The sequence below is a fragment of the Megascapheus bottae genome, chromosome 16 (genome assembly GCF_031878675.1).
Source record: "Megascapheus bottae isolate mThoBot1 chromosome 16, mThoBot2.hap1, whole genome shotgun sequence".
Lineage (NCBI taxonomy): Eukaryota > Metazoa > Chordata > Mammalia > Rodentia > Geomyidae > Megascapheus > Megascapheus bottae.
Genome location: NC_143524.1, coordinates 918,779 through 942,028, shown reverse-complemented (window position 1 = coordinate 942,028; position 23,250 = coordinate 918,779). Strand labels below are relative to the sequence as shown.

The 23,250-nt window shown below is 61.6% G+C and overlaps 1 protein-coding gene across 1 annotated transcript in view; it reads right to left on the bottom strand.

Annotated features, from left to right (window-relative positions):
• Positions 1-6,853: 6,853 nt before the first annotated feature.
• Positions 6,854-23,250, bottom strand: part of Muc5b (mucin 5B, oligomeric mucus/gel-forming) — a 32,773-nt gene continuing 16,376 nt past the window's right edge. The window contains exons 26-49 of the mRNA XM_090348619.1: positions 22,411-22,567; positions 21,848-21,976; positions 21,541-21,685; positions 21,392-21,435; positions 21,104-21,301; positions 19,417-21,018; positions 13,709-19,347; positions 13,259-13,430; positions 12,002-12,255; positions 11,544-11,730; positions 11,224-11,446; positions 10,940-11,118; positions 10,794-10,863; positions 10,456-10,556; positions 10,073-10,104; positions 9,723-9,903; positions 9,336-9,440; positions 9,143-9,180; positions 8,596-8,712; positions 8,237-8,323; positions 8,000-8,122; positions 7,834-7,879; positions 7,613-7,721; positions 6,854-7,046 (exon numbers count right to left, since the gene is read on the bottom strand). Of these exons, the coding sequence (XP_090204745.1) occupies positions 6,854-7,046; positions 7,613-7,721; positions 7,834-7,879; positions 8,000-8,122; positions 8,237-8,323; positions 8,596-8,712; positions 9,143-9,180; positions 9,336-9,440; positions 9,723-9,903; positions 10,073-10,104; positions 10,456-10,556; positions 10,794-10,863; positions 10,940-11,118; positions 11,224-11,446; positions 11,544-11,730; positions 12,002-12,255; positions 13,259-13,430; positions 13,709-19,347; positions 19,417-21,018; positions 21,104-21,301; positions 21,392-21,435; positions 21,541-21,685; positions 21,848-21,976; positions 22,411-22,567 (10,131 nt within the window). The remainder of the gene's footprint in view (positions 7,047-7,612; positions 7,722-7,833; positions 7,880-7,999; positions 8,123-8,236; positions 8,324-8,595; positions 8,713-9,142; positions 9,181-9,335; positions 9,441-9,722; positions 9,904-10,072; positions 10,105-10,455; positions 10,557-10,793; positions 10,864-10,939; positions 11,119-11,223; positions 11,447-11,543; positions 11,731-12,001; positions 12,256-13,258; positions 13,431-13,708; positions 19,348-19,416; positions 21,019-21,103; positions 21,302-21,391; positions 21,436-21,540; positions 21,686-21,847; positions 21,977-22,410; positions 22,568-23,250) is intronic.

The following is a 23,250-nucleotide window of genomic DNA, read 5'->3' as shown; positions in this document are numbered from 1 at the left end:
TGCAGTGTGAAGGGAATCTGGGCAGGAGCCCCCTCCCTGCCTGCCCGCCCAGCTGTGTCTCCTGTCTCTTGCCCTGTCCTCCTAGCTCTTTGGAGTTAGCCCCAGGGCTTCTTGCCACAGTACCTAGTGCCCAGCAGAGGGACAGATGCAGCACTGTGCTTCCTGCAAGCAGCCAGGCATTGTGGCTACTACTGATCTGTGTAAGAAGACACCACGCGCCATGTACATGTAGTTCAGTCTGGGTGACCCAAACCAGTGCTGCTCAAGCTGAGGCTAGCGCTGCCCACACCCTGCCTGACCCCTGGTCACTGTGGGTCAGACTTTTGGACCCATGTCCTGGCTGCAGACTCAAGATTTAGGGACAACACAGAGAACCTCATTGTGAGACTCGGAACCCTGAGAGCTCTCTCAAGTGATGCGTTAAGTACACCCGCCAGGGAAAAGCTGGCGTGTTCATGTTGTATTCCACATTTTAAGTTACAGTTTCTTCTTCTTCTGAGTGTTTGCCCCCAGCCTCTGGGGACCAAAGCCACTGACAGGCAGGAAGGGAAACCGAGCAGTGTGGACCTCGTGGAAGAATTAGAACGAGGAGCTTAGCACTGGAATTTTAGTCTTTTCCCCCCAAAAATGTAGGGCAAATTTTCATGATAGCTGGAAAATACTGCTTTCTGCCACCTGTAGAGGTGCTTTTTTGTCAGATATATTATTCATAAATATTTATTTTTGTAACCCTGAACATGTGTGGGTGGTGGTACCAAGGGCTGTGCTTTCCCCTTGGGTAGTGGAGAGGAAAGACGCTGATGTTTGGTTGGAGCCCTCACTGGAGCACTGGTCACAGGAAGCCTCCCTCTCAGGCTCCTGAGAGGGTCCTGGGTGGGACAAAGTGGACCCTTCCAGGCAGTCCTCTCAGTGCCATCGGCGGGCCTGGTGTGGCTGCAGGGCCAGCTTCTGCCTTAATGTCGTTGAGCATGTCTCAGCATGGTTCTGAGCAGTATCAGGAGAGGGCATCACCCCCTGTCAGCTGCCAGCCTGGAGCTGCCACCAAGCCAGCACCGTGGCACCCACATAGGAGAGAGAGAGATTGTTTTAGGGTAGATTTCAGGCTGAACTTACCGTAGTCTCTTCCCTTTTTCATGAACACTTTATTTTTTTAAGATTGAGAAAGATCACATTTTATAAGGCCTTTAATTCAGTGGGACTCTTCTCTCCTTTTTCTTTCTTTGTTTTGTTTTGTTTTGTTTTGATATGTGTGTGTGTGTGTGTGTGTGTTGTCCTGGCCTGTCCCGGGATGGGGGTGCCCGTCAGCTCTGGCCCTGTGTCTGGTTTGGATGAAAGTTGGTCACACTGGGAAGGTAGACGGGGGGTAGATGCAGACGGCTCCCGGCCCAGGCACTGGCCCTCTCTTGGTCTCATTGCCTCTCCTGCCCATGTTTGAAGATGCGGTCATTAACAAAGCTGCATGGGACACTGAGGGGAAGCGGCCTGTCAGCTTTTCCACGGTGGGCAGGGGTCTGCACAGTAGAGGCTGGCATGTTTTCATAGCAGTTGCTGGTGGTTATAGTCTGAACCCATCTGACGTCTGTGGGCTGACGTGGCCTCTGGCTCCGTCTCCTGTGTGAAGGGTGCGTGGCTCAGTGCTGCCTACACCCGCTCAAGACCACCTGTGTCCTCTGTGGGTATGCTGGCCTTGGTAGAAGAAGCTCTGTGGGTGACTCTCAGAACTTAGCGTTTCTGGTTATGTAGAGGCAGCCCACGTCCAGATTTTCCTTTGATTGTAAAAAATATTTTTATCTTTCAGCCTTCTAATTTAAGTGGTCCATATAAAAATAAATAAATAAAGAAGGAAATGTTTCTCACTGTTGTTCCTGAGTGTGTTGTTAAATGTGGCTTACACCATGCAGAAGCAACAAACCAGGCACAGCTAGTAAGCTCACTCATTAACGAGCCTGTTCCAGGTTGTGTAAGAGAAGGTGCTGTGGAGAGGCACACCTGTGGGCAGACTGGACGTGAACTGGCGTACCCACTGTGGGCTTTTGCTCCTGGTCAGAACCGGGAGGAAAACCAGCGCTCTGGTGCAGAGGTGGTAGCAGGCAGGGGTGGCTTTTGTTGGATCACCCGCCCTCTTCCACTCATGTCTGTAACTTCTTCTTTCCAGGCCATTTAAACTTGGGGATGAACAAAGAAGTGAGCCCCAGCACTTCCCTTTCAAGGGGCTCACTGGACCCCAAGTGGTGTCTGTCTGCCTTAGGAAGAGAAACAACGGCACTTGGTCTCTGGACACTCCAACAAGCTACTTGAAGGCTGGGTTTGGTGGCTCGTGTCTGTAAACCCAGCTGCTCAGGAGGTGACCAGGAAGAAGGTGATTCAGGCTAGCCTGGGCAAAGGGTGGAGGAGATCCCATCTCAGTAATCGGGGTGTGGTGGCACACATCGTGGACCCAGCTCTGGGAGGCTGTAGGTAGGAGGGTCACGGGGACAGCCTCTGCTCACTGGGCAAAAATGGGCTTACGTGCCTGCCTGGCAAGCAAACTCAAGGCCCTGAGTTCAGCCCCCAGTTACACCAAAGAACAAAGAACTGGTCGCTTGTCTGTGCCTGTGTAGCTGGGGCATGTGGCGGTGCTGAGTGGTAATGGTTCATCAGGGTTTTCCGCCCTCCTTTTACATCAGGGGACTGTTATCGTGGGCTCTGGCTGTGGCTGGATGTACGTCACTCCTGAGGCAGCAGGATGTGGTACCCCCTCTACTCCAGCTGTGGCTTCTGAGTGTAGCATTGGGTGATGTTTCACTCACACATGTTAAATATCATCAGGTGTTTTTTTTAGTTCAAAACACCCGATAAAGGTGCATGTGTTGGTAATGGCCATGATGCAGATGGGCATTCCAGAGGGGATATGTTCTTCAAGTTCAAAGCTGAGCTCGCAGGAAAGGGGAATTCCCCGCATGGAGGGAATGCTTGGGGTTGCACACGCTGGAGATGGGGTTGGTCTGTCTGCCACTGCTTCCACAGGACATGGCACACCACCTCCCTGGGAGGGCTCTGGCGCTTTGGGTGGGTGAGGAGGGCTGTCACTGGGTGGAGACCTTTGTTGCCAGGCTGAGCTGGGGGGAAGAGCTGCCACAAGGAGAGGGGCCTGCCAGCTCTCAGATTCACAACCTAGCCTCCCCCTGGCTTTGGGTTTGGTCCTGGAAGTACCTCACCCACACAAGCCAAAGAGCCCTGAGGATTCCATCGCACAGACCTGCCCAACACGCGCCACACCAAAGTGTTTGGAAACGTTGGGAAGCAGCAATGCGGGGTTCAGCGGAAGCAACCCCCCGGCGCCCTCAAGCCTTGAACAGTATGTACTACTTACTGTTGGTTTTGTTTCATGTAAGGGTTTTTCTTTGGTTGGTGGTTGGTTGGTTGGTTGGTTGTGTGGGTCCTGGGACTTGAACTCAGGGTTTGGGTGCAGTCCCCAAGCTCTTTTTTGCTCAGGGCTAGCATTTTACCACTTGAGTCACAGCTCCACTTTTGGCTTATTTATTTATTTATTTATTTTGCCAGTCCTGGGCTTGAGCTCAGGGCCTGAGCACTGTCCTTGGACTTTCTCAAGGCTAGAGCTCTACCACTCAAGTCTCAGCACCATTTCTGTTTTTTTTCTATATATGTGGTACCAAGGAATCAAACCCGGGTCTTCGTGCATGCCAGGCAAGCATTTTAACCACTAGGCCAAACTCCCAGCCCCTTTTGGCTTATTTTTAGTGGTTAATTGGAGATGAGTCTCACAGGCTTTTCCTGTTGTGGTTCACTTTAAACTGTTATCCTCAGACCTCAGAAGTCCAGGCCTGAGAACTGTCCAGGAGCGTACAAAAGCTCAAGGCCACAGCTCCACCTAAGGTTTTGGAAGTTAATTGGAAATTAGGCTCGCCTGAACTTCCTGCCCAGGCTGGCTTTGAACCATGATCCTCAGGTCTCAGCCTCCTGAGTAGTTGGGAATGCAGGTATGAACCACTGGCACCTGGTACAATTTTTATTTGTACAAATAACGTTCACAGCATCTGCCAATGGTACCTCTCTGTCCAGCAATCCTTGTGGAATCAGGACCCACAGGCAGGGTTTCTCTACAAGCCGCAGGGCCCACTCCGGGAAGCAGGGAGGTGTGGGAAGTAGCTCTCCTCTGCTGGGGGCAGGTCTGGACTCAGCCCTGAGCCGTGCCCAGTAGACTGCGGTGGCTCACCACGGCCAGTGAAGTTTCCTGAGGTGGATAATGTGGGAAGCGCAGCGTCCAGGCCCAGTAGGTGGCAGGCTTGTGCAGGGCAGCCTGAGGCAGGGCCCCTCTCCTCTGACATCTCCCAGGGCCAGCTGCCGGATCCTCACTGACCTCACCCCTGCAGGCCAGGCCTTCCAGGTAGAAGACAGCTCACCCCGCACCTAAGTACAAGAGTCAGACTCGTGCGCCCCACCACCCAGGTGGCCTTCTGTTGGATTCAGAACTCCAGAAGCTGTGGAGCTGGGTGGATGAGCGGCCTGGTCTGGGGCAGCTGTGACCACCTCTGCCTGCCTTCTCCCCAAGCTCCCCAGATGGATTTCCTTCTCCTCTCATCACTTCTTAGCTTCATAAGACCCTGACGACCTTCCAGGTGGTACACCCCAATGTGTGTGCTTGTGCTCACTTTCTCCCCTCCCCCTCCCTCTTCTCTGTCTGCTCTTGCCTTTTGGAGCTCATTATAAAAAAATGTTCGGACTTCAGATCTGTCTTAAATACCATTAAATCTTGAGGCCAGAGGAAAGACCACCCTGTTACCCAGTGAGTCTGGATGTGAGGTAGGTCTTTTATCACCTTTGGGTTTGCCAGCTGCTGGTTTCTCAGGGCCCTGGTGGGCTTGGCAGTCAGAAAGGACTCTGGGTTCCTGATCTGCTCCCCAGGACCTTCCTGGCTCCATAGAGGTTTGCAAATGCCCTATAAAAAAAGGCATCTATCTATCTGCTTTTGTGATATCTACTGTATTCTTCCTTTTTTTTTGTCAGTCCTGGGCTTGAACTCTGGGCCTGGGCGCTGTCCCTGAGCTCTTCAGCTCATGGCTACTGCCCTACCCCTTGAGCCACAGCACCACTTCCAGTTTTCTGGTGGTTCATTAGAGATAAGAGTCTCATGGACTTAAGTGCCTGTGCTAGTTTTGAACCTCGATCCTCAGATCTCAGCCTCCTAAGTAGCTAGGATTATAGGCGTGAGCCACTGTGCCCGGCCTGTCCCTGAGCTGTTTTATGCTCAAGGCCAGCATTCGACTTCTTGAGCCACAGCTCCACGTCTGACTTTTGGAAAGTACATGGGAGATAAGAGTCTCATGGACTTTCCTCCTTGGGCTGGCTTCAAAGTGTGATCCTCAGATCTCAGCCTCCCGAGGTGTGAACCATCGGTGCCTAGCACAGAAGTCCTTAAAACCTACTTAGAACGAAGTAGTTCTGTTTTACCCGTATCTCCCCGGGGACAGTGGTTGAACTGTGGGCTTCCAGTGTATCAGAGCCCACTAGCCTGGCTGCAGCCAGCCATGCCTCTTCCGTCCAGTTTCCTCACCCCCAACGTGGAAGCACACTGTATGAGACCATGGTTAGGATGACAGAATGGCACCCTGGCCTGCGCCAGTGATCCAGGCTGGTGTCCTGCACGGGGGCGCCGTGAGAGTGGTCCGGGTCGATGTAAGCTTTTGCCTGTGGCTTAATGAAGACCCAAGCAGAGGAGCGGCCTGCTCCATGAAGCTGGCCCAGAGCCTGCTGCCTCATGTCCTCCCTGCACCTTTCACGCACGGACCATGTCCATCCTTGTCCAGGGAGCATGCCATGGGACAATAGGCAGACAGGAAAGACCATGCACAGCTCCCTGGCTTCCCCTGCCAGATGCTGCCCTGGCTGGTCAGCATTTGTCTGCTTACCATTCGTGGCCACCCCCTGCCCGCTTAGAGGTCATTTCCTACCCTTTCTGCATAGCCACACCCTAAGTTGGGGCCCCTGTCTGCCACCTGTAGACCAGCCTTGACTCTCTGCCATGTCTGTGGAGAATTCTCTTCTCTGGAAAGGGAAGGAGGGATAGAAAGGGATGCATGGCAGAGAAGAGGGTGGCTGTGTGTGCAGCAAGCTGACTGATAGGTGTACCGAGGAAGCACCCAGGGCTATATGCTGGGCCCCAGGGCCTGGCACCCTGCAGCAGGACAGCAGCTCTGCGTCGACAGGTACCTGGGTGGCCCCTGGGCTCTGGGCTCCCCTGCCTGCGTGGGAACCAGCCTCTATGCTGCCTTTATTGATGGACCATGAGGCTTTGGCCTGGGTCCCACAGCCCTAGACCTGTCCCCTGAGACCTGTCCCCTGAAGTGCAGTTGGCCAAGCCCTCCTGCCTGCAATCTGCTCTGTGGATTGTGCAGCCCCATCCTTGGCAGTTAGCAGAAAAAGACGCCAGGATAAAATGCACACAGTGCTCGGGTTTATTGCGGCGTGGGGCTGGGTGCTGAGGGCTGAGCCCTCTCCTAGTCCAGTCCCAGATTCCTCTAGCGGGCTGTGGGCAGGCCCCTGTTGGCTCGGGTGGCAGACTTGGGCTGGCGGGGGCTTGCAGAGGGAAGCCATGCTGCCGGTTCTCAGCTTTGCTCTAAGGCGTTTGGAGGCCACCATGGAGCGGTGTCAGGCCTGGGCCCGCTAGCAGATGTCTGAGATGAGCCACAGGGTCCCCGAGGGCAGGTTGCCATGGTGCCATTCTCAAGGGGACCCGTCCTGGGCACCCGTTTTTCTGAGGGGCAGGTAGAAGGTGGGACAGAGGCAGCAGGAACCACCTAAGGTTTCCATGGTCAGTGACACGTGTTCTGGCTCCGGAAGGGGGCAGTGGCCCCTAAGTGGAGGTTCCTGTGAGGACCCCAGGCTGGGGGCCACAGGTCAGCGAGCAGCTGCACTGGTCCACGTAGGTGTAGGTATATGGGATGGTAGAGCCGTCCGGGCAGTGCATGGCCACCGTCACCCTGTGGCCCTTGCTTTCTTGACAGCAGGGGCACATGTACTGCGTGGCCTGGGCCTCAGCTGAGTACCTGTGGACAGAGCAGGGCACCCCCTCAGCCCAGGGCATTGTCTGGGCTCCTGCAGCTCCCAGCTGCCCCATCTGTCCGCGGTGGCTGCTCCCTGTGCACGCAGCACCCTGCCCCGGGCTCGCTGGGCACTCTGAGTCCTTTGGAACCCACTCTGCCACCCGTGGCTCTCTCAGGACCATCCTGAGCCCTCGGGCTGGCCTGACTCCTCTTCCTGCATCTTCTGGTTCAGGCCTCCAGCCTTCTGCCTGGTCTTTTTCACAGTTGGCAAAGACCAGGGGCCATCTGGAGGTCCACAGAGGGTGCCCAGGCGACATGTCTTTGTGGGTGGCCACTGACCCACAAGCCCATAGACTGGGGTCCACAGCCAAAGCGCCTGTCTCATATGGCAGAGCCTTGCTTGCCTCTTGCCCGAGGCTTTGGTGCAGGTAAGCACACAGAGCGCCGAGCCTGCTCAAGTCCTGTCCCTCCTTCTGTAGCAGGCGTGGCCTCCTGACCTGGGGAAGGGCAGCCACTAGGGGTCCTGGTGGCCGGGGTGGCCCTGCTCTCCCGCATCCCAGCCCACTCACTTGGACAGTCCAGGACAGGAGCCCTCGCAGAAGGTGACGTTGACGGCGGTCTCCGTTGCACAGCCCTGGTGCTGCAGGATGGTCGTGTTGGAGTGGACTTGACACGCGTCTGGGGAGAGAGAGTAGATGCAGGAACCCCAGCCCTCCCAGCCGCCCTCCTGCCGCCCTGGCTGGGGTCCCACCGACCCCCAGTGGGAGAAGCCTGGCTGGCCTCCACTTACTGTCTTCCTCACAGGAGTAGCAGCAGTTCTTTTTCCTGAGGACCCCCTGCAGGGCCAAGGACAATGGGTAGAGGTTGGGGTGCAGTTAGGGTATTGGGTGGAGGTGGGGGGCCATGGGACATGGCAGGGACAGGCTGGCATGAGGAGGGGTCTCCCAGACACGCACCCTGCAGCTGGACACGTCGGGGCAGTGTGTGGGCTGTGGGGTCAGCACGTAGACCCCGCTCTTCTCCTCGCAGCGGTACTCCGTGCAGTTGTTCACCCGGCTGTCCACCCAGGTCTGGTGGGGCTAAAACGGAAGGCAGAAGGTGGAGCCCGGAGGGATTCTCTCACGGGCTAAGCCCTGCTGGAGTGAGGGTCTCCCAGGAGGAACCGAGACCACCCCACAGCCCTCTCCTGTTACCTGCACGGGCCCGCCCTCCGGTGTGAGGCAGGCCGCCTGCACACACTCCCCGCAGCACTGCCCCGCCTTCCTGGCCGACTTGAAGCCCTGTGGGGATGGCAGCACAGTCGGTCCCACTCTGCCCAGCCACCTCCTGTCCACGTGCCTGCCTGGCACATGGCACCCACACTTACTGGTCACCGCCCCCCCCCCCCGCTTCCTGTGCCTTCCCTCTGTCCACTGCCCCTCCTGTTCCCACACCGTCTTACCTCCCTGCTCAGTTGGGGTAAAAAAAAGCCCAGACCCCATCAGAGGCTGAGCTGGACCCTCCCTGCTGGGTGCTGGGAGGACCTGGGGCGGGTCTGCCGCCTGCAGCTCACCTGAGGGCAGGCGGTGGTGCAGGCCTCCTCCTTGCACTGGACAGTCGGTGCCAGGGTGTCCTCCAAGAGGCAGGTGCATGTGTGGCAGGGAATGACTGCAGGGAAACTTGCCCCAACCTGCAGTGGAGGCGGTGGCACTGAGCCACAGAGCAGTGGAGGCAGTGGCACTGAGCCACAGAGCGGCAGTGGGGGTGGCACTGAGCCACCAGGCTGGATAGGGCCAGGACCCTTCCTGGGGCGAGGCGGGGTGGGGATAGATGTGACCCTGGCTGAGAGGTGCCAGGCTGGCAGGGACCAGTGTGTGCAGTGTCCCCCGCCCTCCTGCTGGGAGACCCTTGAGACTCAGTGCTCGGAGGAGGCAGGTTCGTGACGCATGCTGTACAGCTCTGTAGAGAGGGCCGCTCTGGACCCACAGCCCTTTGCTGACCTGCCCTGGTTGGGTGCGTGCTCAGAGGGATGCTGGCTCCCCTTCTGCCCCGACTGACCCTGGGACACCCGCCCACCACCCCTGCCCCCGCCCCGTGTGCCGGGCTGGGCCTTGACTTACCCCATAGACTGTGCCATTGTACTCACACAACTTGGGTTCTGGAAGAAAAGGGGGGCTGAGGGGGGCTGGTGGCGGCGGGGAGCTATGCTCCCCAAACAAGCCCAGTAAGGTCTGGTCCAAGGGACCAGTAGTGCCCCGCCCCGCCCCCTCCCTGCCCCATCCCTTCCACCAGCCCCTACCCCTGCACACTCACTGCAGGTGAAGCTGGGGCAGCAGCCGCCCTCCTCCTGGACTCTGATCAGCTCCTGGCCAGGCCCACACTCAGGGGGCCTCTGGGTGCAGGTGGTTGTGTTGCAGACTGTGGAGAATTTTCCCTGTCGGGGTCCTGCCCGCCTGCCACAGCCTCCTTCCTTCTCTGACATGCTGCAATTTCTTGGAGGCTGGTGGTTCTCCTGACCCCTCTGATTCCCCTCCAAGCCCCCACTGCCATCCCCAGACCTCCTCCCACACCCCCAGGCTGGCCGAGGTCATCAGTTAGGGATAGAAAGTCCCCAAGGCCTTTCCACAGGGGTGGCCAGCCATGGTGGAACGAAGCCCCAGCCTCCTCTGTGCACAGGCGCCGCTGGCCTCCTCTGCTCACCACACAGTGTCTCAGGGCAGCACGGGTTGTTGGCTTGGGGCCTGGTCAAGGTCACAAATCCAGGCTGTCTGCACTGCAGGGGGAGGTCCTGGGTTGTGCACACCACCGGCTCACACTGCACCGACACGGAGCTTGCCTCGCACACACAGGCCTGGCAGTTGCTGACCCACCGCTCTCCCGGCTAGAACAGACCAGAGTAGGGCCCCAGGCTCAGGACGACATCCTCGGCCTCTCCAGACCGAGCCCTCTGCTGCCCAGGGTGACAGGGGCAAGAAGGACACATAGGGGCCATCCTTCTCCCTTCCCTCCCTCCCTCTGCTCAGATAGAAGGTGGAAGAAGAGCCACTCACGAGTTTGGGGAACCCATCTGGTCCCACGCAGGCTGGAAGAAAACAGGAATCACTGACAATGTCAAAGGCTGGGCCTGGCAAAGATTTCTACAGGCTGAGGAGACTGTGCCCTAGGCCGTGCTGCCCCCGTCTTCCCACCGGCATGGCACAGATCCCCCCCTGGGAGATTTTGGGGGCATTGGGAAAGTGAGATGGGGCTGGGGTAGGAGTGCTCAGAATCCAGTGCTCCATGAGCCTCATCGGCCAGCAAGAAGCCATGGCAATGGTAGGTTCTCAGAGCCCTGGGGCCGGAGCCTTTGCCGTGACTGCCTCGTGGTGGCCAGGGAGAGAGGGTGGGGCCTGGCCATGTGGGGCATGTCCAGCTGTGGGTGGGCAGTACTTACAGCACTCGGGCACACAGATGTCCATGCTGGAGCTGAAGAGGATCTGATCCTCGGGGCAGAAGCAGCCTTCCGTCAGCCCATGCTCCACGGGGCTCTGGGTCCTGAAAGTTAGGATAGCAGAGGACCACGTGACAGCCAGAGGCAGCCCACATATTGTGGCCAGGGGTTGGGGGGCAGGTGTCCTGCCTGAAGGGCACCTTGGAGCTCGGAGGCAGAGCGTGGAGGCATCTACCGGACTTCAGCCCAGATGCCTGCCCTCAGCTCCAGCTCCTCTCAGACCTTCGGGCGGAGGGGGTCAGAGTGGCTGCTGGTGTGACCCTGCACCCACTCGTGCCTACCTGGAGTTGCAGGACTCGGGCTGGATGGGGCCACATGGCCTGTACAGCTTGGATGGAGGGCAGGAGAAGTCTGTGGACACAGGGACAGCCGTCACAAGCAGCTCAATGGGCCCTGGAGGCTGGAGGCCCCGGGCTGCCCGACTCACCGCACTGCCCGCTGGTGGCATTGCGCCAGTCTGCGCATGTCCCCCGGACACGGCAGAGCTCCGCATAGGCCTCCAGGCTCTGGCAGAGCACCTTGGGGCCACTGGCCTGGCAGCTCTCACTCACACAGGCGTTAAAGAAGGGGTCGGGTGGGATGAGGCTGTGGCAATCAGCGAAGACCCTGCAACGGGGTGGGGGTGGTCAGTTCCAGGAGCCCCATGGCCAGCCAGGGGCCTGGCTCCAGAGGCTGCTGGACGCACCCACTGCCCCAGGGCTAAGGACTCACTGGCTCAGCATCACTTCACAGAGGTGCTTGAGGGGACACGGGGTGGAGCTGACCGCGCTGGACACGGTGGGTGTGGGGCTGGTGCTCAGGGCTGGCGTGGGCAGTACAGAGCAGTCTTCACCACTCCCAGGCAGCAGCCAGGACCGGGCCATGTCCTGGCAGGTGGGGGCCATGGTGCCGTCGGGCCGGCGGCAGTCGTCTCTCTGGTCGTTGGTGCAGGTTCCTGGTTGGGGGGGGGCATCAGTCCTGCGGCTCCTCCCCTCTCCGCTCCCCTCCGGCCGGGGGAGGAGCAGCTGGCAGCCCTGGGGACCCCCGCTTACCGCACTGGCCCTCTGTGTTGTGGTGGAAGTGGCTGTAGGAGAGCCGGATGTGGAAGATGCGGCCGTCGAAGGTGATGGTGGCGCCGAGGGCCGGGATGGCGACACTCATGGTGGTGGATCCGGTCAGGGACACGCGCACACCATCCCTGCTGAGGCCCCTGCTCAGCTTCACCTGGTCGACTAGGATCTGGGGTGGACATTGGGACCGGTCAGAGGCAGGGCCAGGGCACAGCGGGGTCTGACTTCGGGGGCTCTGACCCAGGCCAGAAGCACAAGCTCATGTTTTCGGTGTGCTCTTCCTGGGCCACCCCACCCCACCCTCGCGGTCCCCCCGCCCTGGAGGCTTTCTCCAGGCCCAGATCCTGATCTCTGGGGCACCTGGCCTCTGCTCCCGTCACCACCACGCCGAGGCCCTGGCTTTGCAGCTTGGCCTCTGGGGAACGGCCCTGCACACTCACCAGGCTCTCCTCCTTCCCGCCTGCGGTGGTGGTGGTGGTGAGAACAATCTCCAGAGACTGGAAGTTCACTTGGAGGGCTCTGGGGCAGCCAGCATGCGCGGCCGCCCCGCAGAAGCGGCTGTGAAGGAGGACGGTCAAGTTCCCCTGCTGAGGGTGGATCTCGCGCACCAGCACGTAGGTGCAGTTACCCCAGAAGGAGTAGGTGGTGCCATCGAACATCCTGTAGTGCGATTTCCCCCAGCCGCTGCAGGAGCCTGCGGACCGGACAACCACAGTGGGCTGTGGGCCTTGGCCCAGGGCGGCACAGACCCGGCCCGGCCGCGTCAGCTCCACCATGAGCAACAACACACGAACCATGTGCACTGGGGACCTGAGAGCTGATCCAGTGAAGGGTCTTAAAGCGGGACCATCCAGGGTTACCTGGGTGGGCCCCGGACCCCAGGGCCAGGCCCTTTTGAGACAAAGGAGAGGCACTGACAGAGTGGAAGGCCATACAAAGACGCCAGGGAAGGCGGGGAGGGGCCTCTCCAGACCCCAGATGGCCTCTGGGATGTGAGGCCGTGTCTGCGTTTTCAAACCTGGTTTGTATAATTCCAGCATCCTTGGCATTCAGTGATAGAAACCAAACACATAACCCCAGGAAATGACACTTGAGTGTGGCTGCATCCTTGCCTTGCCCCTCTGTGCTGTGTCTATTGCCCAGCCTTCCCCCGTGGATGTGGGGCCTGCAGGGCAGCAGAATCAGTGCATTTGCTGCCCAAGGCCCCCAGAGATTCCTGTCTCCAGATGTCTCCACCCTGAGCTAATTCACATGTATCCTGCCTGCACCGCCTGTCCTGCCGTGTCCCATCTGCATCCTATCTCATGTCTGCCTATACCCACCCGGTGTCTTGCCTGCACCCTCCTGGTTCCCTGCCTGGACCCCATGTCCTGCCTGCACCCTCCTCGTGCCCTGCTTGGACCCCATGTCCTGCATGCACCCTCCTCGTGCCCTGCCCATACCCCGTGTCCTGAATGTACCCTCCTCGTGCCCTGCCTGGACCCCATGTCCTGCATGCACCCTCCTTATGCCCTGCCCATACCCCATGTCCTGCCTGCACCCTCCTCGTGCCCTGCCCGGACCCCATGTCCTGCCTGCACCCTCCTCGTGCCCTGCCCGGACCCCATGTCCTGCCTGCACCCTCCACGTGCCCTGCCTGGACCCCATGCCTTGCCTGTCCCCTCCAGGTGCAGCCCCCACACCCAGGGACTGCTTACACTCGCACTCGTAGTGGAAGCGGCAGGTCTGGTTCTGGTCCCACACCTGGACGGGCAGGTGCCCGTTCACACAGGTGATGTTGGTCACAGGCTCGGGCTTCAGGAGGATGACATTGTTGTTACCCTCGCACTTGGCCACTGTGCAGTTGTCCAGGGTCCAGGTCTCATTCACCTGGGGCAGGGGACATGCCAGGTGCTGACGTGGGGGGCTTGTGGAGACCCAGTCCTGCCCTTCCTGCTGCCTGAGTCCTCCTGTCCTGGAGCCCCAGAGAACTGCCAGTTTATGGAGAGGGGGATATGAATCCTGTGTGCCAGCCAAAGATGGCAGCTAGCAGGAAACAGGGCTCGGATGCTGGTTCTGGTGTTGGTCCTAGCTCAGCCCCAGAGGCAGTCGTGGCCCCGGTGGGCACAGGCCCTGTGTCACAGCTAGGCAAGGGGGAGGGAGACTACCTTTCGAGGAGGAACAGCATTGTCACAGCCAGGGGGCAATGAAAACGGGAGTGTCGGGAGTGTTGACACGGAGGTCGCTGGTGGTAAGGGGGACGGACAGGCATCAAGGTGGCGGTCCACGGAGCAGTGCTGGTTGCAGAGGGCAGAGAAGTGGCAGCCGGCTCTGTCAGTCTTATTGTAGATGACATCCCCTGAGAAACAGAGACCCATAAGCCGATGTGCACAAGTCCAAGGGACCAGCCACGATGGAGGGAGGAAAGGGGTAAAGGGTTGGCTACGGACAACGTGGATGGAGAGTGGGCAGCAGAGAACAGCCCTCATCTCCAAAGCAGACAGATCCGGGTGGACAAGGACAGAAATAGAGTCACATAGTCTCTGGCACTCACCGGGTAAGAACAGCTTTCCAAACGCATGGCAGAAACAGGTGGGACTGGAAGCTGTGGTGGATTGGATGCTGATGCTCGAGGGAGAGGCAGTGGGCACACTAAAGGTCAGCAGACCATGGGGGGAAACCACTGGAGAGTATGTGGTCCCCAGAGGAAGGGAGGAGGTGACAGAGGAGCCAGTGGACATAGGTAAGGAAATGTTGGTGGTCAGTGCTGGGGTAGAGAGAGTGGACCCTGGTGTGGAGGAGGGGGTGGTGGTGGACACAGTGGCTGTGGGTGAGGTGGCCGTGGTGGTCAGTGCTGGGGTAGAGACAGTGGACCCTGGTGTGGAGGAGAGGGTGGGGGTGGACACAGTGGCTGTGGGTGAGGTGGCCGTGGTGGTCAGTGCTGGGGTAGAGACAGTGGACCCTGGTGTGGAGGAGGGGGTGGGGGTGGACACAGTGGCTGTGGGTGAGGTGGCCGTGGTGGTCAGTGCTGGGGTAGAGACAGTGGACCCTGGTGTGGAGGAGGGGGTGGTGGTGGACACAGTGGCTGTGGGTGAGGTGGCCGTGGTGGTCAGTGCTGGGGTAGAGACAGTGGACCCTGGTGTGGAGGAGGGGGTGGTGGTGGACACAGTGGCTGTGGGTGAGGTGGCCGTGCTGGTCGGTCCTGGGGGTAAATCAGTGGACCCTGGTGTGGAGGAGGAAACCACCATGGATTCTGTGGGGGTGGCTGCGGTGGTACAGTGGCTGTAGTCAGCACAGCACAGCAGGCGCACGTGGTAGTTGTGGCAGTACTGCAGGGGACCCGGCTGGTCCAGGTTTCTGCACACCAGCCCCATGCGCCTGTCACACTGCACCACCTGGCCCAGGGCCTCCAGGGGCTGGTCTGGCTGATCCTCAGAGCGGCACTGGATGTCCTGCGGGTGCTCACAGAAGACATGGCCGGCCGAGCGGAGGACTGAGAAGGTCTCAAAGTCCCCGCCGTTTGCACCGGGAGTGGGGTAGTCCGCGTCCATCCATTCTGTCCAGGCGCACCGGGGCTTGCATGCGGTGGACCTGGCTTCTGAGGTTGCAGAAGTCTGTGCGGGGCCAGCCGTCAGCCTGGGTGAGGTCCGAGTCTTTTCTGGATGTGCCGAGGTGAGGCTTGTGGTGGTGGTTCCGTGGGTAGAGACGGACTGCGTGACTGTGGTGTGGGCTGGAGAGCTGGATGTGGCCCGCACTGTGAAGGTAGTGCTGGAGGGCTTAGATGGGGTCTGAGAAGTGCTTGGGACTGTGGCTGAGGATGTCAGGTTAGTGGGCCTTGAATGAGGCCTGGTGGGGGACAGTGAGATACCTTGGGAGGTGGCCATGGTGGTCACTGCGGGGGGAGAGACAGTGGACCCTGGTGTGGAGGAGGGGGTGGTGGTGGACACAGTGGCTGTGGGTGAGGTGGCCGTGGTGGTCAGTGCTGGGGTAGAGACAGTGGACCCTGGTGTGGAGAAGGGGGTGGTTGTGGACACAGTGGCTGTGGGAGAGATGGCCGTGGTGGTCAGTGCTGGGGTAGAGAGAGTGGACCCTGGTGTGGAGGAGGGGGTGGTGGTGGACACAGTGGCTGTGGGTGAGGTGGCCGTGGTGGTCAGTGCTGGGGTAGAGACAGTGGACCTTGGTGTGGAGGAGGGGGTGGGGGTGGACACAGTGGGTGAGGTGGCCGTGGTGGTCAGTGCTGGGGTAGAGAGAGTGGACCCTGGTGTGGAGGAGGGGGTGGGGGTGGACACAGTGGCTGTGGGTGAGGTGGCCGTGGTGGTCAGTGCTGGGGTAGAGACAGTGGACCCTGGTGTGGAGGAGGGGGTGGTGGTGGATACAGTGGCTGTGGGTGAGGTGGCCGTGGTGGTCAGTGCTGGGGTAGAGACAGTGGACCCTGGTGTGGAGGAGGGGGTGGTGGTGGACACAGTGGCTGTGGGTGAGGTGGCCGTGGTGGTCAGTGCTGGGGTAGAGACAGTGGACCCTGGTGTGGAGGAGGGGGTGGTGGTGGATACAGTGGCTGTGGGTGAGGTGGCCGTGGTGGTCAGTGCTGGGGTAGAGACAGTGGACCCTGGTGTGGAGGAGGGGGTGGTGGTGGACACAGTGGCTGTGGGTGAGGTGGCCGTGGTGGTCAGTGCTGGGGTAGAGACAGTGGACCCTGGTGTGGAGGAGGGGGTGGTGGTGGATACAGTGGCTGTGGGTGAGGTGGCCGTGGTGGTCAGTGCTGGGGTAGAGACAGTGGACCCTGGTGTGGAGGAGGGGGTGGTGGTGGACACAGTGGCTGTGGGTGAGGTGGCCGTGGTGGTCAGTGCTGGGGTAGAGACAGTGGACCCTGGTGTGGAGGAGGGGGTGGTGGTGGACACAGTGGCTGTGGGTGAGGTGGCCGTGGTGGTCAGTGCTGGGGTAGAGACAGTGGACCTTGGTGTGGAGGAGGGGGTGGTGGTGGACACAGTGGCTGTGGGTGAGGTGGCCGTGCTGGTCGGTCCTGGGGGTAAATCAGTGGACCCTGGTGTGGAGGAGGAAACCACCATGGATTCTGTGGGGGTGGCTGCGGTGGTACAGTGGCTGTAGTCAGCACAGCACAGCAGGCGCACGTGGTAGTTGTGGCAGTACTGCAGGGGACCCGGCTGGTCCAGGTTTCTGCACACCAGCCCCATGCGCCTGTCACACTGCACCACCTGGCCCAGGGCCTCCAGGGGCTGGTCTGGCTGATCCTCAGAGCGGCACTGGATGTCCTGCGGGTGCTCACAGAAGACATGGCCGGCCGAGCGGAGGACTGAGAAGGTCTCAAAGTCCCCGCCGTTTGCACCGGGAGTGGGGTAGTCCGCGTCCATCCATTCTGTCCAGGCGCACCGGGGCCTGCATGCGGTGGACCTGGCTTCTGAGGTTGCAGAAGTCTGTGCGGGGCCAGCCGTCAGCCTGGGTGAGGTCCGAGTCTTTTCTGGATGTGCCGAGGTGAGGCTTGTGGTGGTGGTTCCGTGGGTAGAGACGGACTGGGTGACTGTGGTGTGGGCTGGAGAGCTGGACGTGGCCCGCACTGTGAAGGTAGTGCTGGAGGGCTTAGATGGGGTCTGAGAAGTGCTTGGGACTGTGGCTGAGGATGTCAGGTTAGTGGGCCTTGAATGAGGCCTGGTGGGGGACAGTGAGATACCTTGGGAGGTGGCCGTGGTGGTCACTGCGGGGGAAGAGACAGTGGACCCTGGTGTGGAGAAGGGGGTGGTTGTGGACACAGTGGCTGTGGGTGAGGTGGCCGTGGTGGTCAGTGCTGGGGTAGAGAGAGTGGACCCTGGTGTGGAGGAGGGGGTGGTGGTGGACACAGTGGCTGTGGGTGAGGTGGCCGTGGTGGTGGGTCCTGGGGTAGAGACAGTGGACCCTGGTGTGGAGGAGGGGGTGGTGGTGGACACAGTGGCTGTGGGTGAGGTGGCTATGGTGGTCAGTGCTGGGGTAGAGACAGTGGACCCTGGTGTGGAGGAGGGGGTGGTGGTGGACACAGTGGCTGTGGGTGAGGTGGCCGTGGTGGTCAGTGCTGGGGTAGAGACAGTGGACCCTGGTGTGGAGGAGAGGGTGGGGGTGGACACAGTGGCTGTGGGTGAGGTGGCCGTGGTGGTCAGTGCTGGGGTAGAGACAGTGGACCCTGGTGTGGAGGAGGGGGTGGTGGTGGACACAGTGGCTGTGGGTGAGGTGGCCGTGGTGGTCAGTGCTGGGGTAGAGAGAGTGGACCCTGGTGTGGAGGAGGGGGTGGTGGTGGACACAGTGGCTGTGGGTGAGGTGGCCGTGGTGGTCAGTGCTGGGGTAGAGACAGTGGACCCTGGTGTGGAGGAGGGGGTGGTGGTGGACACAGTGGCTGTGGGTGAGGTGGCCGTGGTGGTCAGTGCTGGGGTAGAGAGAGTGGACCCTGGTGTGGAGGAGGGGGTGGGGGTGGATACAGTGGCTGTGGGTGAGGTGGCCGTGGTGGTCAGTGCTGGGGTAGAGACAGTGGACCCTGGTGTGGAGGAGGGGGTGGGGGTGGACACAGTGGCTGTGGGTGAGGTGGCCGTGGTGGTCAGTGCTGGGGTAGAGACAGTGGACCCTGGTGTGGAGGAGGGGGTGGTGGTGGACACAGTGGCTGTGGGTGAGGTGGCCGTGGTGGTCAGTGCTGGGGTAGAGACAGTGGACCCTGGTGTGGAGGAGGGGGTGGGGGTGGACACAGTGGCTGTGGGTGAGGTGGCCGTGGTGGTCAGTGCTGGGGTAGAGACAGTGGACCCTGGTGTGGAGGAGGGGGTGGTGGTGGACACAGTGGCTATGGGTGAGGTGGCCGTGGTGGTCAGTGCTGGGGTAGAGACAGTGGACCCTGGTGTGGAGGAGGGGGTGGGGGTGGACACAGTGGCTGTGGGTGAGGTGGCCGTGGTGGTCAGTGCTGGGGTAGAGACAGTGGACCCTGGTGTGGAGGAGGGGGTGGTGGTGGACACAGTGGCTGTGGGTGAGGTAGCCGTGGTGGTTGGTCCTGGGGTAGAGACAGTGGACCCTGGTGTGGAGGAGGGGGTGGTGGTCGACACAGTGGCTGTGGGTGTGGTGGCCGTGGTCAGTCCTTGGGGAGTGAGAGTGGACCCTGGTGTGTAGCCAGTGCCTGGGCTCAGGGTTTGGGTTGAAAGCCAGGGCTGAGTGGCCTGGCTGTTGGTGGAGGCCCTGTTGGAGGTTCCCGAGTGGGAGGTGCCCTGGCCTGTTGTTAGGGGCCTTCTGGGCAGGGAGGTCTTGGAGCCTGGGGTTGGAGTCCTGGGTGTTGGCTGTCCGGAGCTGTGCGGGTGGCTGGAGGAGGTGGCTGGCATGGTAGAGGCGGTGGAGAGCCTCTCAGTGGTCCCAGGAGAGGTCTGGGCGTGGAAGGGGCTCGTCCGTGTCCAGGCTGAGGCGCTCCCGACGGAGCCTGTGGCTGCAGGCGTGGTGCCGGAGGGCCCTGGCCCTGGGCGGGCAGTGCTGCAGGGCCCGCGGTACTCGCAGCAAAGCACGCGGATGTGGTAGTTGAGGCAGGTCTGGCCGGCCGCCTGCTTGTTGTTCCGGCAGATGAGGCCGTAGTCCACGTTGCAGAGCACCACCTGGCCGAGCTGCTGGAAGGACGTGTTGGGGAAGAGGACGGACTCGCACTCGATGGCCACGGGTTTCGGGCACAGAGGGACCCCTGAGTCTCTGATGCGGTAGTAGGTTTCAATGTCACCCCCAAAGCGGCCTTCCCTGGGCTGGCTGGTGTCCAGCCAGTCCGTCCAGGCGCACTGAGGCTGGCAGAGTGTGGGCTCGGGTCCTGGGGTGGTGCGGGGGACGGGGTGGGGCGGGGGCGTGGGGCGGGGGGTGGGGCGGGGCGGGGCGGGGCCCGGGCAGTGGCTGTAGTCCTCGCAGCACAGCACCCGCACGTTGTAGTTGAAGCACATGTTGAACTCCCCGGTCTGCTCCTCGTTCTTGCAGACCAGCCCCTCCTGCAGGCTGCAGTGCACCACCTGCCCGATGCTGTCGATGCTCAGGGCGGGGTAGTTCTCCGCCCGGCACTCGATCTCCTGGGGGGCCTGGCACAGCTGACCGCCCGCAGCCCTGATGTTTTCGTAGGTCTCCAGGTCCCCGTGCTCCACCCCCGAGGTCGGGAAGTCCACGTCAAACCATTCCGTCCACTTGCACCTAGGCCAGCAGGGGGTGGGGCCTCGGCTGCTGGTGACCTCAGTCCCCGTGCCTGGTGGCCCTCCTGTCCCCGGGGAGCTGGTGTCCACGTGGGAAGTGGACGGCTGGCTCGTGTGGGTTGTCAGCGGCAGGCTTGTGGTCAGAGACGCCGTGGAGACGGTGCTCGCTGCGCCTACTCTGGTGGAACCAGCCGTGGACCCTGAGGCCAGGGCACTGCCAGTGGCCGTGGACAGCATGGTGAAGGAGGGAAGGGTTTTCGTGGATCCTGGAGGCGTGGTGGTCCTTTCTGTGGTGGCTGCCGTGGCCTTGGTGCTTTGGGGAGGCCCTGGTGGGGCGCTGGTGGCTCCTGTGGTGCCAGTGAGGGGGCTCTGCTCTGAGGATGGGGCCTGGGGGGCCGTGGTGGGTGGGGTGCTGGGGGCCCCCGTGGTGCCAGTGGTGGGGCTCTGCTCTGAGGACGTGGCCCCGGGGGCTGTGGCAGGTGGGGCAGTGGGGGGTGGCCTCTGGCAGTGGTGAAGGCTACAGCACAGCACACGGATCATGTAGTTGTAGCACATGGGGAAGGGTCCCTCCTGCTCCCGGTTGCGGCACACCAGGCCCGAGCGGACGTCGCAGTGCACGCGCTGGCCCAGCCTGTCCAGGCTCCAGCCAGGGTAGTTCTGGGCCTGGCACTGGATGTCCTGAGGCTGCTCACAGAGCTCCGCCCCCGAGGCCCGGATGCTGTCAAACGTCTCCGTGTCTCCCCCCGCCAGCTCAGACTTGGGGTAGCTGGTATCAAACCACTCGGTCCACTCACAGCGGGGCTGGCAGGTGGTGGCGCCCGAGGTCACCGGTGTAGGCTGGGAGCCGAGTGTGGTCTGCAGGGTGGCCGTGGTCGGGGCAGGACCGGGCAGGGACGTGTGGGTGGTCGTGCCCGGGGTGCTCGTGGTGGCTCTGGACGGGGACGGGAAGGGGCTGCCGCTCGGGGCTGGGGAGGCCCCACACGGCACGAGGTCACAGCACAGGACCCGCAGCTCGTAGTTGTGGCAGAGCGGGGGGCTCTGCTCGCTGTTGAGACACAGCAGCCCCTGGGCAAGGTCGCAGGCCACCTTCTGACCCAGCTCCTGCAGGGCCGTGTCAGGGAACTGCACTGCGCGGCACTCGATGGCAGCTGGGGCCTGGCACAGCGGGTGCCCACTGTCCCTCAAGTTCACAAAGGTTTCAAAGTCCCCGCCCGCCATGCCAGCCTCGGGACGGCCCCCGTCCATCCAGCCAGACCAGCGGCACACCTCACGGACGCACACGGACGGCGGAGTCGGAGCGGAGCCTGCTGGAGGGCACAGAGGGTTGCTCAGCGCCCCCAGCCTCGCCGTGGCCCAGGGAGCGGCTTCCGGAGAGCCAGGCGCACTTACCTGTTGTGGAGGGAGGGGCGGAAGCGGTGGTAAAGGTGAACGGCGTGGTGGACAGCCGTTTAGGACATTCTGAGGTCCTCCGGATTATCCTCCCACTTTCCCCACAGGTGGCTGTCAGGCAGGCGCCGAGGCCGTCGGTGGTGTTGTAGATGGTGGACCCGTAGCTGTAGGTGAGGTTCTCGTAGGTGCACTGGCAGGCTGGGGCGGCAGACGGCAGCTCACTCACCTTGGTTACTCACCTGGGGCCGCCAGCTCTGCCCCAGCCCACAGGCAGGGCCCACTCCTTACCCGAGAGGTTGTAAGTGCACTGGAGCCCCTCAGGGGTGCAGCGGCTGCGGGAGAGGCGTGGTGAGGTCCTGGAAGGTGGGCCAACCCCATCCTTCCCCTTTCTCCTTCACTCCCCCCCCCCCACCGCCCCTCCTCCGCCTGCCTCTCACCAGGTCTGGCAGTTCTCTGCAGCGGGGACCTGCGTTTCAATGTCGTAGTAATTTCCCTGGTCATCATAGCAGCCACACTGGGCCACACACCTCATCTGGTCCTCGCTGAAGAAGGGCTGGCTGTCGGGGCACTTCGGGTAGCAACCTGGGGTGGCATGGGGCTTGTTGGCCCTCCGCCCTCTCGGAGGGGCACTGGGCTTCTCCCAGCCCCGAGCAGAGCCGCTGAGAGAGCACTGGGCCCGCCCTGGGCCTGCCCTGGGCACGCTGTGGCTCCAGGGCCCTGCCCTGGAAACTCAGACCTCCTCACCTTCCATGCCAGGCAGCTCAGTCAGGCAGTGGCCGCTGGGATTCCGGCAGGTCTTCAGACAGGGCGCACCGCAGGGCTGGTAGTGCCACTCACACTCCCCACGGGGGTTGTAGTAGTCACAGAACAGAGCTGGGGAGACAGCAGGGACTAAGCAGACGCCCACTAGGCCTCCCCCCCGTGAGAGCCAGGCCAGCCCACGCCGGGCACGGGGCGCCCTCCAGGCCTCCCTCCTGTGAGAGCCCGGGGCCAGCCCACGCCAGGCACGGGGCGCCCTCCAGGCCTCCCTCCCGTGAGAGCCCGGGGCCAGCCCACGCCAGGCACGGGGCTCCCTCCAGGACTCCTTCCCGTGAGAGCCCAGGGCCAGCCCACAGCAGGCACCCACCAGGCTGTAGGGTCTGCACAGAGCTGTGTGTGTACACATACACATGTGTTGTGTTGATGCACACATACATATGTGCACACACGTGTGTCATGGACATGTCCGCGCACACCACACAGCCAGCCGTGCCCCGGAAGGAAGGAGGCAGCAGGCTGCCTGCTTCCTGGTTCAGATCCCCACTCACGGCAGACGTCCGGCGTCCTCCAGGACACGCACACGCCCACGTCGTGGCAGGCCTGGGCGTAGGCCGCCACGGCAGTGCAGAAGCACTCGCAGTCGCCCCCCGAGTCGCAGGCGCAGGCGTCGCTCACACAGGCCTCATAGTACTTGGTGGAGTCAATCTGGAGCGGAGAACCAAGGCCCCCTCAGGGAGGAGAGCGACACCGGCCCGGTCACCCGGACCGGTCCCTGCCACCAGTGTAGGCCGCCCTCCCACAGCAGCGCCCCGAGGTCCCGGTCTGTGCTATCTAGTGGGAGCTGCTCCTGGCGCCCCCTCTCCAGGGGACCCCGAGTGGGGGCCGCTCCTGGCGCCCCCTCTCCAGGGCACCTGCACACCTGCACTGCTCTTATGTTCCTCAGAGCTTTTAGTGATATGAGTGTGGTTGTGTGGCCCCCAGGCTCCAGACCCACCCAGGACATCACGTCCTGTCCCTGCACCCCACCCCGGTCCTCTGCCCGTGGGCCCTGGCTTGCTCTGCTTGGCATGCTGGCCTGTCCCGCCTCTGCCTCAGAGGGATGTTCTCACGGACTCTGCTCCAGCTGCTCCGCACAGAGCCCCTCCCTGGCCCCTGCTGCCTTGTTTCCCGAGGTTGAGCTGCTCCCCGGGGGCAGCTGGCACCCGGAACCTTCCAGGCTCCCAGCCCCAGAGAACACATCCTGGTGAGGGTGGTGGTGGGAGCCATGCCCAGCTTTGCTTCACTTGCAGACTGGCACATCCCTGCGATGCTTGGCTGGCCAGGGCGCACACAGGCGTGACCCCTGCGTACACAGACCCGGGCTGAACAAACGCCTTTGCCACCACCAC